Source organism: Canis lupus, chromosome 32 (assembly GCF_003254725.2).
Source record: "Canis lupus dingo isolate Sandy chromosome 32, ASM325472v2, whole genome shotgun sequence".
Taxonomy (NCBI): Eukaryota; Metazoa; Chordata; class Mammalia; order Carnivora; family Canidae; genus Canis; species Canis lupus.
The window spans coordinates 7,376,664-7,390,451 of NC_064274.1; the positions used below are offsets into that span (position 1 = coordinate 7,376,664).

The window sequence follows — 13,788 nt, forward strand, 5'->3', positions numbered from 1 at the left end:
TGTGCGGAGCACAAACATTTACATTCTTTGCCCTGGGGCTTCTCTCCTCCTTCCTGCGCCCCATTTCCTCCACACCCTGGGCATGGGCAGCTTTCTACGTAGTGTTTGCTCTCAACACTGCTTCAATTCATTTTGCTGGCCCTCCCAGTTTTTCCAGCTTGAAATAGCACCCGAAGGAGAGCCGCGTGTGTGAGATTTTGCTCTCATTCTGTAATGGGTTTGGAAGCTCTGGGCAGCCTGTTTCCAGCTCCTAGGGTCCCGACATCCCTTCTTAGGTTCATTCTAGGACAGAGCAGGTCTCCCAGAGACACGAACTGCAGCGAAGCAAATAGCCAGAGAGGGTTTTGCCCTTCATCTTCTAGGAAGAGCTGGCAAGGCTGCAGGGCCGGGGGTGGGGCGGGGCGGGGCGCGGGGTGGCAGGCGGGTGCGGGGAGCGGTGCTGCACGCCCGGGAGGAGCGCGGCGCCGGTGGAGCCTGGAGCCCGCCCGGCATCTCCCGGCAGCTTCTGTGCGCGCAGGGTGTTGGGTGGACGGCAGGGCGACCGTGGCTGGAATCTTTCCCCAGGACGAGAGCGGGTCGCAGCCGGAGGACTCCGGTGCAGGTGCGGTAGGCGCTGGAGCCCCGGGAGACCGCCCGAGCCGACCGCGTGAGGGGAGGCGTGGGGGACCCGGGAGCGGCGCCGACGGCAGCTCGGCCTTTCCCTCTGCCTGAAAGCCCCTCTGAAGAGGCTGCTTGGCACCCCCACAAACGCGACCTTCTCAAACGTCCCGGATGCGTCAACAGTTCGCTTTGGGGGTGCGAACATTTTGCAGAAAGCGCTGCTCCCCGCAGGACCTCGGTTGGGCGAGTTGGGGAGGCGGGGCCGGGGGAGGCAGGGCCGGCGCGGCTGGGGCGCGGGCAGGGCGCATCCAGCCTGCGCGCCCCGGGTTGGGTGGCGGGGGACGGGGGGCAAGGGCCAGCGCAGGAAGCAGCGCGGAGACTGGGCGCCGGGTCCGCCCGCGGCGGGTGTGCGGTGTGCGGGGCGGTGAGTCAGCCGTTGGGTCGTCGCGGTCGCCACCCAGAGGAAGTCAGGCACCGGGGTGGGGCGCGCTCCCGGCCGCGGTGTCACCCCAGCTGCGGGCGCGCCTAGGTCTGCGCCCGCTGCGGGGTTTGGCGAGGCTTGGGCTCCGGCGGCGAAGGAGTTAACCGGCCGGGCCGGGAGGAGCCCGAAGGGGAGGGAAGGAAGGAAATTGCCACCGTCCCGAAAGCTTTTTCCTCCCTCCCTTCTTTCCCTGCAGAGGCGAGTGGCCGGCGGCGGCGGCGCGGACTCCCCGGAGCCCGGCTCCGCGCCTCTGCTCCGGAGCTGCTGCCCGACCGGCTGCGGGGGCAGGGACAGCTGTCGCGCCCGGACCCCGCCCGCGGACCCCCCCCACCCCCACCCCACCCACCCAGAGGCTGCGCCCAGCCATGGAGGGCGCGGAGCTGGCCGGGAAGATCCTTTCCACCTGGCTGACGCTGGTGCTCGGCCTCATCCTCCTGCCCTCGGCCTTCGGGGTGTCTTTGGGCATCTCCGAGATCTACATGAAGATCTTGGTGAAAACTTTAGAGGTGAGTGCCCGGTGGGATGCGGCGCCCCAGCACCTTTGAGGGCTTTAGGGAGAGAGAACCCAGCGCGGTGGTGGGTGGTGGCGGCGAGTGGAACTGTTGAGAGCCGAGTGGAGGCGAGGGGACCAGCTTGGAAGGTCAGCGCTCTCCAAGGGGGTGCGTTTCAGTTCATCCCCCGCAGCGGCGCGGAGACCGCCTCTTGGCTACTCCCGCAGGTGGAGAGATCCGGGCTGAGACCGAGGGACCTTGTTGTTCCTCTACTTGAATGCAGAGCCACCCCCACCCACAGCTTTATTATTATTATTATTATTATTATTATTATTATTAATCATCATCATTATTATTACTGATTAGAACAACACATACGTCTTTTATATTATAGATTTCTTTTTTTTATTTTTTATTATTTTTTTATATAGATTTCTTTATATCCATCATGTAGTGCAGCTGTCCCTTCACTCTCCTTAGTTTTTTTATAGCCGCAGGTTTCAGAGGTCCTTTCGTGTACTAAGGCATGCTGTCCAGAAAGGCGTCATGTTCTACTTTATGCTCAAGATAAGAAACCCAATTGCTGGGCGGTAGACAGAAATCCGATTATATTTTAATGGAGTCATGGAAATTTTATCTAGTCCAAAGCACTTGAAATGTCATTGAAATGTATATTCTTTGACCTCTGTTCTCCCTACACTCCTGCTTCCAAATTCTGCAAAGAAAGGCGTTAGATGGAAGTGAGCCTGGTGGGGCACAACAGCAGCTCACTCTTCTGCAAAGCCTAATTAAATTACAGAGGGCTTTCCCTTTTGCTCCTTCAGCAGATGCTCCCTCCCCAAAGCCTGAGAAGGTAAGGGAGGGCCAGCCTTATCCTCGTGTGCCAGGCAAGGATACAGAGACTTGGAGAAGATCAGTGGTTTGCGGTTTGCTTGAGTTAAATGGAGACAGGAGTCTTACTTGAGGAGAGGACTAGGGCTAAGACTAGGAGTACAGAGTCTGGATACAGATGTGCTTCGATTTGGTTCTGAAATCAGCTCTGCTTCTCACTGTGTGAGCTTAGGGAAGTCACCTACTTCTTCTTCTTCTTTTTTTTTTTTTTTTTTTTAAGTCTCCTACTTCTTATGCTTCATTTTCCTCACTTTATAAAATAGGAATAACAATATAACACCAGTTCCCATAGGGTTGTTTACATGAGTTAACATCTCAAGCATTTTAAAAGGGTGCCTGTAGGTGGTAGGTGCTATATCAGTGTTTGCGGCTATTAATTAAATGAATAATATTATTATTACTTAGACTCTAGCACCCAGGTTTCTCTAACTTCGTATAGGATCTTCTAGTATGGGTTCACATTTTTCTGCCCTTATCTTTGGTCTACCCCTGGGACTTGGATTTCTTCTCCCTCAGGGAGGGGGGTGGCTCCCAGATACACATCTCAAACTCCTAATCTCCCACGTGGAGATTACCTGCTAATCTCTCACCTACTGACCTCTTGCAACTCTCTTCTATTTGCTAATCTCCTGTTTTGCCCCAGATTTTTGTTGCACTTTCTTTTTGTGGCTATTTTTCTGTCTAGTTTTTGAAGTTATATTTGTTTCTTCATCTTCAGCTGTCATGTTTTCAAAGTTATGTTGTTTCTGCCCGGAGATACTGTACAGTTTTGAACTTTTTGGGTTGACTTCACACGGTGAACTTGGCCATTCCGTGCTGTGGATATTTTAGGCTGCTTCTTACGGCTAGGTCTTCTTCAAATACTCTCCCCATAGCAGATGATCCTCTTTGGCTGGGGTTCAGAACTCTTTCTCAGAATTCTGAAACGATTGAGTTGTTCTCCTGGACGGCTGTGTCTTTTGGAATTTATACCCTATGTGAGATTGGAGTGAAGGTAGTTTGTACACACTGACTTCCAGTGGCTGACTCCCGTCTTGCTTCAATAATTCAAGGTGCAACCAAAGAGATGTTAAGGAGAGAGACCAGCTTGTTGCTGTCAGCCTGGCAAATAATCACCATACTTGGAAGGTATATATCCAGTTCAGGATCTGGTCTTCAATTAGATAGGGCCTGAAGTATTCATTTTTGTCCCACTAGCGTTGCAGAGACTTTCAGAGATGCGCTGCCTGTTAGTGGGAGACAGGCCTCTTAGCTTGGCAACCCGGTAGATGGCAGCCTGAGTAAGGAACTACCCTCTTAGCTTAGAGTAAGTAATGGGGTCAGAGTGATGCTTGGCATATATGCAATTAGAATTGGGATTCATTTTGTGGGCCAACTCTTACTTGTAGTTTGGGAGCAGCTGGGCTCCTTAGGAGGGAGCTGTGATCCCATAGTGATGTCTGCTTTAGGCACAGGAGAGGGAAATGATGACCTTGGGTTTCTTATCCTTCAGCTAGAGGAGCTTTAGATGTTTCACAGATATTTCTGTTAGGCGGTGGGTAGTAGAGTGGATTGCTTTTTCTGACTATAGGGACAATTCCCTTAAAAATCGTGCTGTTTGTTTAGTGTTAGGACATCTTTAGTTCTGGACAAATATCCTGCCTTTTTGTCGATTCTATGCAAGGCGCAGTTCTTCTGTTACTCATCATTCTTTCGCACTTAGTTCTCAATGGATTTGGTTGTTTCTTTCTCTAAACTGGTGATTTTCCAGGGGGTATCATCATTTCTGAGGAGTATATACAGCATTATTACAACTTTATATTGGGAAAGTTTTAGGAATTCAAAGTATGAAAAGTAACTAACACTCTGGGGTGGGGATAAGTAGAGGATACTGTGTTTGGGTATTGGAGTATATGTATCGGAATCTCTGGGAGGGGGTGTGTACATGTGAATTTTTCATGTTAATCAAATAGGAGCATGGATTTAAGATTTTAAAATGCCGTTTTCAACTGCGCAGAAGTTGATGGGGGTGAGGGTGGTGAAGGATTGCTATGTGTTGGCCTAAGGCTCATGATTAGAGGCAAGGAGATGAAGAATGGGAAGAGAATATAGGGTTGGTGGAGAAGGTATGGCAGTGGTACGTAAATTATCTAACCTAACCAGATAATAAAGGCAATGGACAGATCATGAATGTTAATGGACTAATTTTTCCCTTAGCTCTCGAGAAATAAGCTGGGAGCATGAACAGTTTCCTCTGAATTTCTAGCCCTGTGACCTTGGGCAGGTCACTTAAGTTTTGACATGGGTATAGAGGAGTATGCCTCAGAGACTTATTGCACAGGTCAATGAGAAGTCAATGAAAGCACTAATACATAGGAGGTGCTCCAGTCTCATTGGAGCTCGAATTGGAACACTCTTTGGTCTTGTTTTTTGTTGTTTTGCTTTTGCTCCTATGTGGCTATGATTTAACCTACCTTCAGATCTTTAATGAGTTAGCATACATACACACATACTCAGAGCAGACAGTTCTTGTCTTTAATTTAATTTATTAAAGATTTTTATTTATTTATTTGAGAGAGAGAGGGAGAGTGCAAGCATAGGGAGGGCAGAGGAAGAGAAGCAGGCTCCCCACTGAGCAGGGAGCCTGACTTGGGGACGTGATCCCAGGACCCCGCATCACGACCTGAGCTGAAGGCAGATGCTTAACAGACTGAACCACCCAGGCACCCGATCTTGTCTTTTATTTCAACTATTATTATTTCCCTTTGCACTTTTCTCCATCCACCAATTAGTTTTTCATCTTTTTTAAAAGGCACATCACTAAGTGTCATATTATAACCAGTGGTTATAACATCTCTGTTAAGATAGTCTTCAGGTATTATTTCTGGTATTGGAAATACAATAAACGTGCTAGAAGGCCATGGCTGTTTATAACAGAAAGTAATAATAAAGAGAAGCTACCCAGGGAGAGTGCTTAATTGCACAACTCTCTGACAGAGGCTATCTATTCCCACTGGTGGGTTGGGGAATGGAGATTGAGAGAGGTAATCTGCCTAGATAGTGACTTACAGCTGTTAGTGGTAAAATTGGGATTTTTAATTTGAATCTAGAACCTGAGGACTTCTTATTCTGCCAACATGACAAGTCTGTCAAGAAACTGTTTTATTATGCTACTGATGGTGGCCTGCTTTTATTTGGATGAATCTAATATTTGAATTTTTATATAATTTTATACTTTTTCATCCTTTCCTTTTCTCTTTTTAGTTAATTTTTAAATGTCTTTTTAGCATAAAACTGAATGTTGTAATTGTCTAGGTGACCATGTCAATTTTTGTAAGCTTTTGATCTAAACTTTAAAACTCAGACTGAGGGACACCTAGGTGGCTCAGTTAGTTAATAAGCCTTTGAATCTTGATCCCAGCTCAGGTCTTGATCTCAGCTCGGGTCTTGATCTCAGGGTCATGATTTCAAGCCACGATTTGGGCTCCACACTGGGTGTGCAGCCCATTTAAAGAATAAATAAATGAATAAAAGGAAGATACTTGAAACTCAGACTTAACCCCTTTTTTTGTGAATTAGAAACAGCTGCTTTTTGCTTCTCAAGAGGATTTTTAAAATAGAGTGAGAACCTGATGGGAAGTATCTTTCAACTTTTCTTTGTAGGGGAAGTGAGATGAGAGTAACAATGGGGATTGTTAGAAGCCACTGTCCTACTTCAAGATCATCTTGTGGACAGAACTGCATTTTTTGTGGTTCCTGGAGGCAGATGTTTTCTGAGATAACCTCTAGAAGAGGTTTAGAACTTCTGAAGAGATATTCCCCATCTCTGTCTTGGGGGTTCCCTAATCAGCTGGTGTGGTAGAAGAGAAATAGCTATGTATTGGAAGTTTCACTGGTGGCCTGGAAAAAAGTGATCATTTTGGAAGCTAAATAAATAGTGGGGTGTGAGGGAGGAGGAAGCCAATATTTTCTACTTTGTAACCTATTGTGTGGCAGTCATTGGATAGATTATCTTCTTTAATCTTTTATCTTGGTATTGTCCTTGGTTTAGCGATGATGAAACTATGATCCCAAGGGGTGAAGCATCCTTTGTCTCAGATGAGCTCAGCCAGAAGTGAGGAGCTGCAATTCATATGCATATGAATCAGGCTTCAAAGCACAGGTGCTTTTCACTTTCCCTGGAAAGAAGAAACCACAGAAGAAAATGGTTTCCTAGTTCAAATTTCCTTTGGCATTAAATGACTTCTCCTCCAACCTGAAACTTTGCTAGTCTTGAGCACTGTCACTGTATTTTGTAGGACAGATCTCTGGAGTTACCATTTCAGGAGGTTATGCATTCTGACACTCGTCTGGTGACAGAACATGGAGCTCTTTGTAGCATATCGTGCCATATGAGCATGCCCTTGTATTAGCTTGGTAGGGCTGCCATAACAAAATGCCACAGACTGGGTGGCTTAGACAACAGAAATTTATTTTCTCACAGCTCTGGAGGTGAGAAGTCTCAAATGAAAAATGTTGGCAGGTTTGGTTTCTTCTGAGGCCTCTCTCCTTGGCTTGCAGATGGCTGCTTCCTTGTCGTGTCCTCATCTGGTCTTTCCTCTTTGTGCAAATACCTGGTGTTTCTGTGTGTTAAATTTCCTCTTCTTAGAAGTCATATTGGATTAGAGCCCACTCTAAAAGCCTCATTTTAACTTTGTCACCCTTTAAAAAAAGGCCCTATCTCCAAATACGGTCATATTCCGAAATACTGGGGAGCTAGAGCTTCAACATATGAATTTGGGGGGAAACCCAATTCAGCCCATAGCAGCCTCAAAATATCAGTATTTTCCATCGTATGAGCATGGGATAATTGTGCTAATCTCAGGTAATTGCCATTTATATAAAATATAAGGTCACATGGCCACAAGAAAAGAAGTGAACTCTAAGATAGCAAATGTTCAGTTATTTACAAAATTTTATCTTAATTATATCTTTGGTCTAATGATAATAGGTACTAATGCTTTAAAGAGAAAAACTATGTAAATAAGCCTTGACTTCTATTGAGAAGAGATGAGAGGTATGTCTAGAGTTTGAGAATTCCTGCATTAAATCAGTAAGGAAGGAAAAAGCCTCAATCAGATTAAGATTGAATCTTATTATCATTTGTGACTTGCCTCTTGGAGCCAGGAAGATTAAGTCTCTATTTATAGGCTGTTCTCTAAGCACAAACAGCATGTTCCTACTTGGCTCTTTGGGATGTTGTGCAGGGGTCCTGATGTAGTCAGATCATGTCCTGATCCTTGACCTTCAGGTATAGGATCATTTATCCTTCATTGTCTTACTTATTTGAATTTTTAAAAATTGTTTTAATTCCTTGTGAGCCTAGCAATACCTGTTTTTGGCCACTACATTTTCGATTAATTTTTTTGTTTCTTCAAGGGTGCTTAAATCATAATTATAATAATCACAATGCCTTTTTCCTCTAGTATCCCACTTCTCCAATCAGTTTATTTTATTTTATTTTTTTAAAGATTTTATTTATTTATTCATGAGAGACACAGAGAGAGAGAGGCAGAGACACAGGCAGAGGGAGAAGCAGGCTCCATGCAGGGAGCCTGATGTGGGACTCGATCCTGGGACTTGAGGATCACGCCCTGGGCCGAAGACAGGCACTAAACCCCTGAGCCACCCAAGGATCCCCAATCAGTCAGTTTAGACAATGTTAGCTTCTGGGATTGTAATCATATAAATAATATTTTCATTTTTCCTTTTCTAAACTGGAAAAATAGTCATTGGGATTTTTCCGGGGTGCTGTCAACAAAGTTCACTTGTGGTTTTTTGAACTCCGATTTTTAATGGTAAATAATTTTGGAAATGCATGAAGAAAACATAAAGAAGAAAATAACAAATTACATCTTGGTATATTTCTTTATGCTCCTATGTCCTTTATAAACAAGAATGGGAATTGATTTTTCCTGTTCTTAAATTCTCGCAAACCTGTGGTTTCTCATAATCATAGTATTTTCCCTCTGCATCTCAATAGAGGCAAGTGACCAGGTGGCCAGTGGTTTCCTTAGGTAGCGATTTCAACAGTGTAGACTGCCTCCTTCTGCAAGCCTATTTCTGATGCAGGCAATTAGGTCTTCTTGAGTGTATCTGGCCCCTGAATGCCTAATCTGTTATGAAAACAATAGTTATTCTTCGGGTTCTGTGTTTAGGTCTTTATATATGTTGATCTCATTTAATCCTCATAGTGACCCTAGGGGACAGGAACTATTATCCTCATTTTACAGATAAGGAAACTGAGGCCTGGAAGGGTTAAGTAAGTGACTCAGTCTTGATGTCATAACCTGTGCTTTTGCGTGACCTGCTTCATGACCTTTTCAAGGAGTCTTTTATGGGGCTACCAGGTGAACATGAGGGGTTTAAAAAAGGTGAATGCTCTCTTGTCCTCATTTATTAGGGCACGATAAGTGACTAATGTTAAGAGTGTATTTGAGCCTTGGAATGAATACTGCTATCTCAAAGATTTACTAGGGGCATCTCTTTAATTTGAAGAATGCCAGGGTTTAATGTTTAATTTCACTTTCGTATAAGTAAGGTTTGAGTATTTTTACATCGTGTCTGTGGAACAGTTTACTTTAACAACACTACTTGTTTTTGAACAGTGGGCCACAATACGAATTGAAAAAGGAGTCCCAAAGGAGTCGGTTCTTAAAAACTCCGCTTCTGTTGGTAAGTCTTCTTTTTCATTTATGATGGTTAAGATACCCAAATTGGATAAATCTACATCTACCCAGTTTGAACTTGAAATATGCAGAAGCAGTGCATTCTATAGGCATTGGATCATTCATAATTTTGTTCTTTATGCAAAATAGCAGCTGCCTGAGTTTTGAATGAGTTTTCACTGGAGAGGTGGTAGTAATAACGCTAGGTCATCCATGCGTTCTTACAGGGTGTTTCCAAAGGCATACATTTAAAAGTGGTTGCCTCTAGTTTTAAAGATGTAGTTAATGGCTTAAGAAAATAATGCTAATTGGACTACCTTGGAGTTAAACCTATTTTTGAGATTTTATTAGTACCTTATTCTAATTTGCAGGTCTGAAAGATGTTCCTCAAAGTAACCCTTTCCTACTAAAGGCTGATTGGTAATACATGAAATAAGTAATAACTCCTGTATGAAAGAGCTTAGGAATCATCACATGCCACACCTTGCTTTTGGAAAGTAGTATTATATAGTAACAAAGGCTCAGAAAAGTTGTGCAGTAAAGATGCCTGTTAATTTTTGTTAGAAGTGAGTTAAGTCAAACTGAGCTCACTAGTGCCTGTGTCTGTTAGTGCTTTATTGTTCCAATAAACTCTTTGACTTGGGGTAAGAATTTTAAGAATTGTTTAAGATGCTGGCTTCATAGGAGAGTAGAATTCTATAGAATTCTATGGAATTTACTCCCTATGAAATTAGGGAGTTAATAAGTCGCTTGACTTAATGAAAAGACTAAGCCATTGTGTGTTTTTTTTTAAAATAATGTACAATTTTGTGCTTATCGAATTTAAGATTAAAAATAATCAAAATGTCAAGCATTTCACTAAGAGGAATTAATCTTCTGGAGGCTTGTGGAAGAGAAATTATAGAGATTGTATCCCACGGTGCATTCTGGAAATAAAGTATTTGAGTGAAAACATCTGCTCATTTTGTGTAGTTGGATTGTTACATCCAAAAGATTGAAACAATACGTAGATCTTTATGGTATATCCTTAAACATCAAGTGTTATCACCAGTAACATTTTACCAAGATTGGAGATTTCTGGCTATCCACAATCCTATTTTTATTGTCAGATACCTTCTCTTCGACAGAGCAGATCTACTGTTTTTTAATTTTCTGGGTACATCTTAAAATGTGTATCCTTATGATATAAGGAGACAACAAACTTTATTCCTGGTTTTCTGTTGTACTTAGACTTTGGGACTGTCACTGATTTTGAGTAAAATTCTATGGAGCCTTGTAGTTTGGGGTGGTGGCAGTGCATGTCTTGGGACACAAAATGTTTCAATTTGGTAGGTTAGGGATTAAGAATCACTATGTGAGGGTGTCCTTAGCACTAGTTTAGATTTTTTTAGTCTATACTGAAGTGAATATTGTCACTTGTTGGGTTTTTTTTTTTTTTGGCCATGCATTTGTCTTTTCCATGGTACCTCCGGGAAAGAGTGGAAATGAACAAGAGGAGAAAAATATAAATCATGATGGTTTAGAATAAGGCTAAAGCCTACCAAGTTTGTCTTCTTTCATTCAGAGTAGCTGTCTTTCCATTTATTTATTTATTTATTTATTTATTTATGATTTTATTTATTCACGAGAGACACACAGAGAAAGGCAGAGACGTAGACAGAGGGAGAAGCAGGCTCCTTGCGGGGAGCCCGATGCAGGACTTGATCCCAGGACGCCAGGATCACGACCTGAGCCAAAGGCAGGTACTCAACCACTGAGACATCCAGATATCCCACTGTCTTTCCTTTTAGCCATGAGATTGGCAATGACTGTTGCAATTACTGAGCATTTGCTACCTGTAAAGTTGTTGAGGGATCCAGGGAAGATTAAGATATGGTTCCTGTGAGGCGACAGGTATTGGGCAGGTCACTGTGATAAATGCTAGACTAGGTGCATAAGCAAAGGACAGCGTGAGATCTAATTTAGTATCTGATATATGCTGCTTTCACCTCTGTTAATCCCACAACTGTGTGTGGTATGCACCTCCACTCCCATCCTGATTTCCATCCTTTTTGGGTAGCCCTGGGACGGGGTGTGTTCCCTGTTGGTACTATCCTGGTGTTTGGAGTCAGCGGAGAAGGAGGATCTTCCTCCTACACAGACTGGCCAAGGGTGACGAGACACCGAAACACACTGAGGGTATGTGCGCAGCCACTGCAATCATCTGCCTCCAGAACCTCAGGTCTCTATGCCACAGCCAACAACGGCTCCAGTTAGCACTGAGCCCATCAAAGTTGAGGCAAGGGTCACAGGCAGGCCAAGGGCCCTGGGGGTACGGGTGTGATCTGGGTATGCCTGAGTGGTATAGCGCTGATGATAGGTTCAGGAAATGGACAGGGAGAGATTGGCTAAACAGGGGAAATAGTTATGTCTATTTTCCGCACCAAAAATTTCTTCTGCTGCTTTTCCTTGATGAAGCATATTTTTGGAAACACTTTTGAGTCTCTCTTTTGCCAGTTCAATCCCTCTTGCATTATATTTCTCCTGTGCTTTCATTAATAAGCCAAATGAAAGCTGAACCTAGGGAGATATTATCTTTGTGGTTAAATCGTTCTCTCCTGTCTTTAATAAACCATCTCATTTATTGACTGAGCTTCAGATATAATCACAAACAAGATCTCTCTCTCTCTTTAAGGTTTTATGATAAACACACTAAGAGAGAGGCAGAGACATAGGTAAAGGGGCTCCCTGAGGGGAGCTTGATGTGGGACTATCTCAGGACCCTGGGATCATGACCTGAGCCAAAGGCGGATGCTCAAACACTGAGCCACTCAGGTGCCCCAAGCAAGATCTCTTTAAGAAGCTCTGTTATTTCACCTTCTTCCAATTTTTGAGGACGTTTCCTCATTGTCACTAAATCGTTGAAGACAAATCTTTCTCCCCTTCTTCAAGTAACTATGTTATTATACTCAACATTCAACATAGTTACTCTCTTTCCTAGTTTTTGTTTCCTGAAGGCTGATGGGTTCACCACTCCAGCCATTGGACAAGTGCACCTCCAGACCCAGGAACATAGTCTGATTAAGATTTTATCAACTTTTATCTTACTCTGTTGTCAACAGTGCAAGGGACCATTAAGAGCCGTGAACCTCTTCCTTGGGTACCTGACTGATTTTGAGGATTTATTGTGCGATAAACTTCAGTTAGTTTGTAATTAGGATTGTATTCATAATGAATATAATTCATTATGCCATTTTCATAACTTGAGATTAATTCCACTAGAAATTGCATTATATTACTAGGACATTGTGAATGATTACCAATCAAAAGTCGACAGGCAGGAAGAAAGGCCCAACTTTGCCCTTGTTCTGGAGGTGTCACAAACAATACAAATAAATAGAAACCATGGCTCAGTCATTTTGGCACTGTCCTCTAGAATGTGCTGCTTGCCTGACACAGCATTATCTGCATGGGCAATGCATACCACCTCCTCAGGTCCTCCCCTTTGCCACACTTCAGTAGGCACTGCACATAGGGATTTGGGGTCATGTGGCCTATGGCTAATTAAGTGCCCCCCACCTCTCCCCTGCTAAACTTCTCTTCTGCACTGTATGTGTTACCCCTAGCCCCCAGCGATTCCTCCACCCAAACTCGCACAAAGGATAAAATACTACAGTGAAACTTCTGATGTCATACCTATTCAGAGAGAATTTAGGCTGCTTAACATTTCCTTCTGATTTTACTTTTGAAATTCATTGTGAGACTTGAGTGACCATGTTGATACTGGTACAACATTGGTTGCATCAATATTAAATCTCTTGCATTTATATAAAATGTGGGATAGTATTTTGTGACAGAAGTTTGCATATCATTTTCTATACTTGTTTTGTTTGAGGCAGGCTGGTTTTTTTAAAAAAAGATTTTTATTTATTTATTTGAGAAAGAAAGAAAGCAAGGGGAGAGGCAGAGGGAGAAGCAGACTCCCCACTGAGCAGGAGCCCAATGCAGGGCATCATGATCTGAGCTTCAGGCAGCCATAAGGCAGATCCTTAAGGGACTGAGGCACCCAGGCACCCCACTGGGCAGGCCAGGGTTGGGGAGAGGTTGTTTGATAGTCTGCCTAAATCAACTAAGATGATTTATTGTCTTGGTGTAAACTCCCTGAATACAAGTCAGTATCGCTATCCACTTGGATATGGAGTATAATGAATCTAATGGGGTTATCTTGCTGATAAAATGTTGGAACTTGTCTAGCTGCTTGCAGAGAGAAAAATAATACAGTTATGGGATATGGAAGGATTATAGAGTGAGAGTTTCCTTATCATTGCCAAATGTCTACTTGCTTTTATTAGTCTGCTTCTGATTATAAATCTTGTGCTTGATGGTGGTGATGATGATGATGACAATTTTCAAACATACACAAAGTAGAGAAGTAGTATAATGAGCCTGATATGGGCGATATTTGTCAAGATTTTGCCACACTTGATTCATCTGTGCCTTCTTATTTTTTGCTGAAATAGTTGATGCAATATAAGATTTCATATCTTTTCATGCATTTTTTAAAGAAAAGGATTTTAAAAAAATAACCACAGTACTATACTCAAACTTAATTTTTTTTAATATCATCTAATATATAGTCCATATGTAAATTCCCCTAACA

At 43.3% G+C, this 13,788-nt stretch overlaps 1 protein-coding gene across 1 annotated transcript in view; it reads left to right on the top strand.

Moving 5' to 3' along the window:
* Positions 1-492: 492 nt before the first annotated feature.
* GPAT3 (glycerol-3-phosphate acyltransferase 3) overlaps positions 493-13,788 on the top strand; it is a 61,578-nt gene continuing 48,282 nt past the window's right edge. The window contains exons 1-3 of the mRNA XM_025425745.3: positions 493-601; positions 1,278-1,587; positions 9,090-9,156. Of these exons, the coding sequence (XP_025281530.1) occupies positions 1,447-1,587; positions 9,090-9,156 (208 nt within the window). The 5' untranslated portion in view covers positions 493-601; positions 1,278-1,446. The remainder of the gene's footprint in view (positions 602-1,277; positions 1,588-9,089; positions 9,157-13,788) is intronic.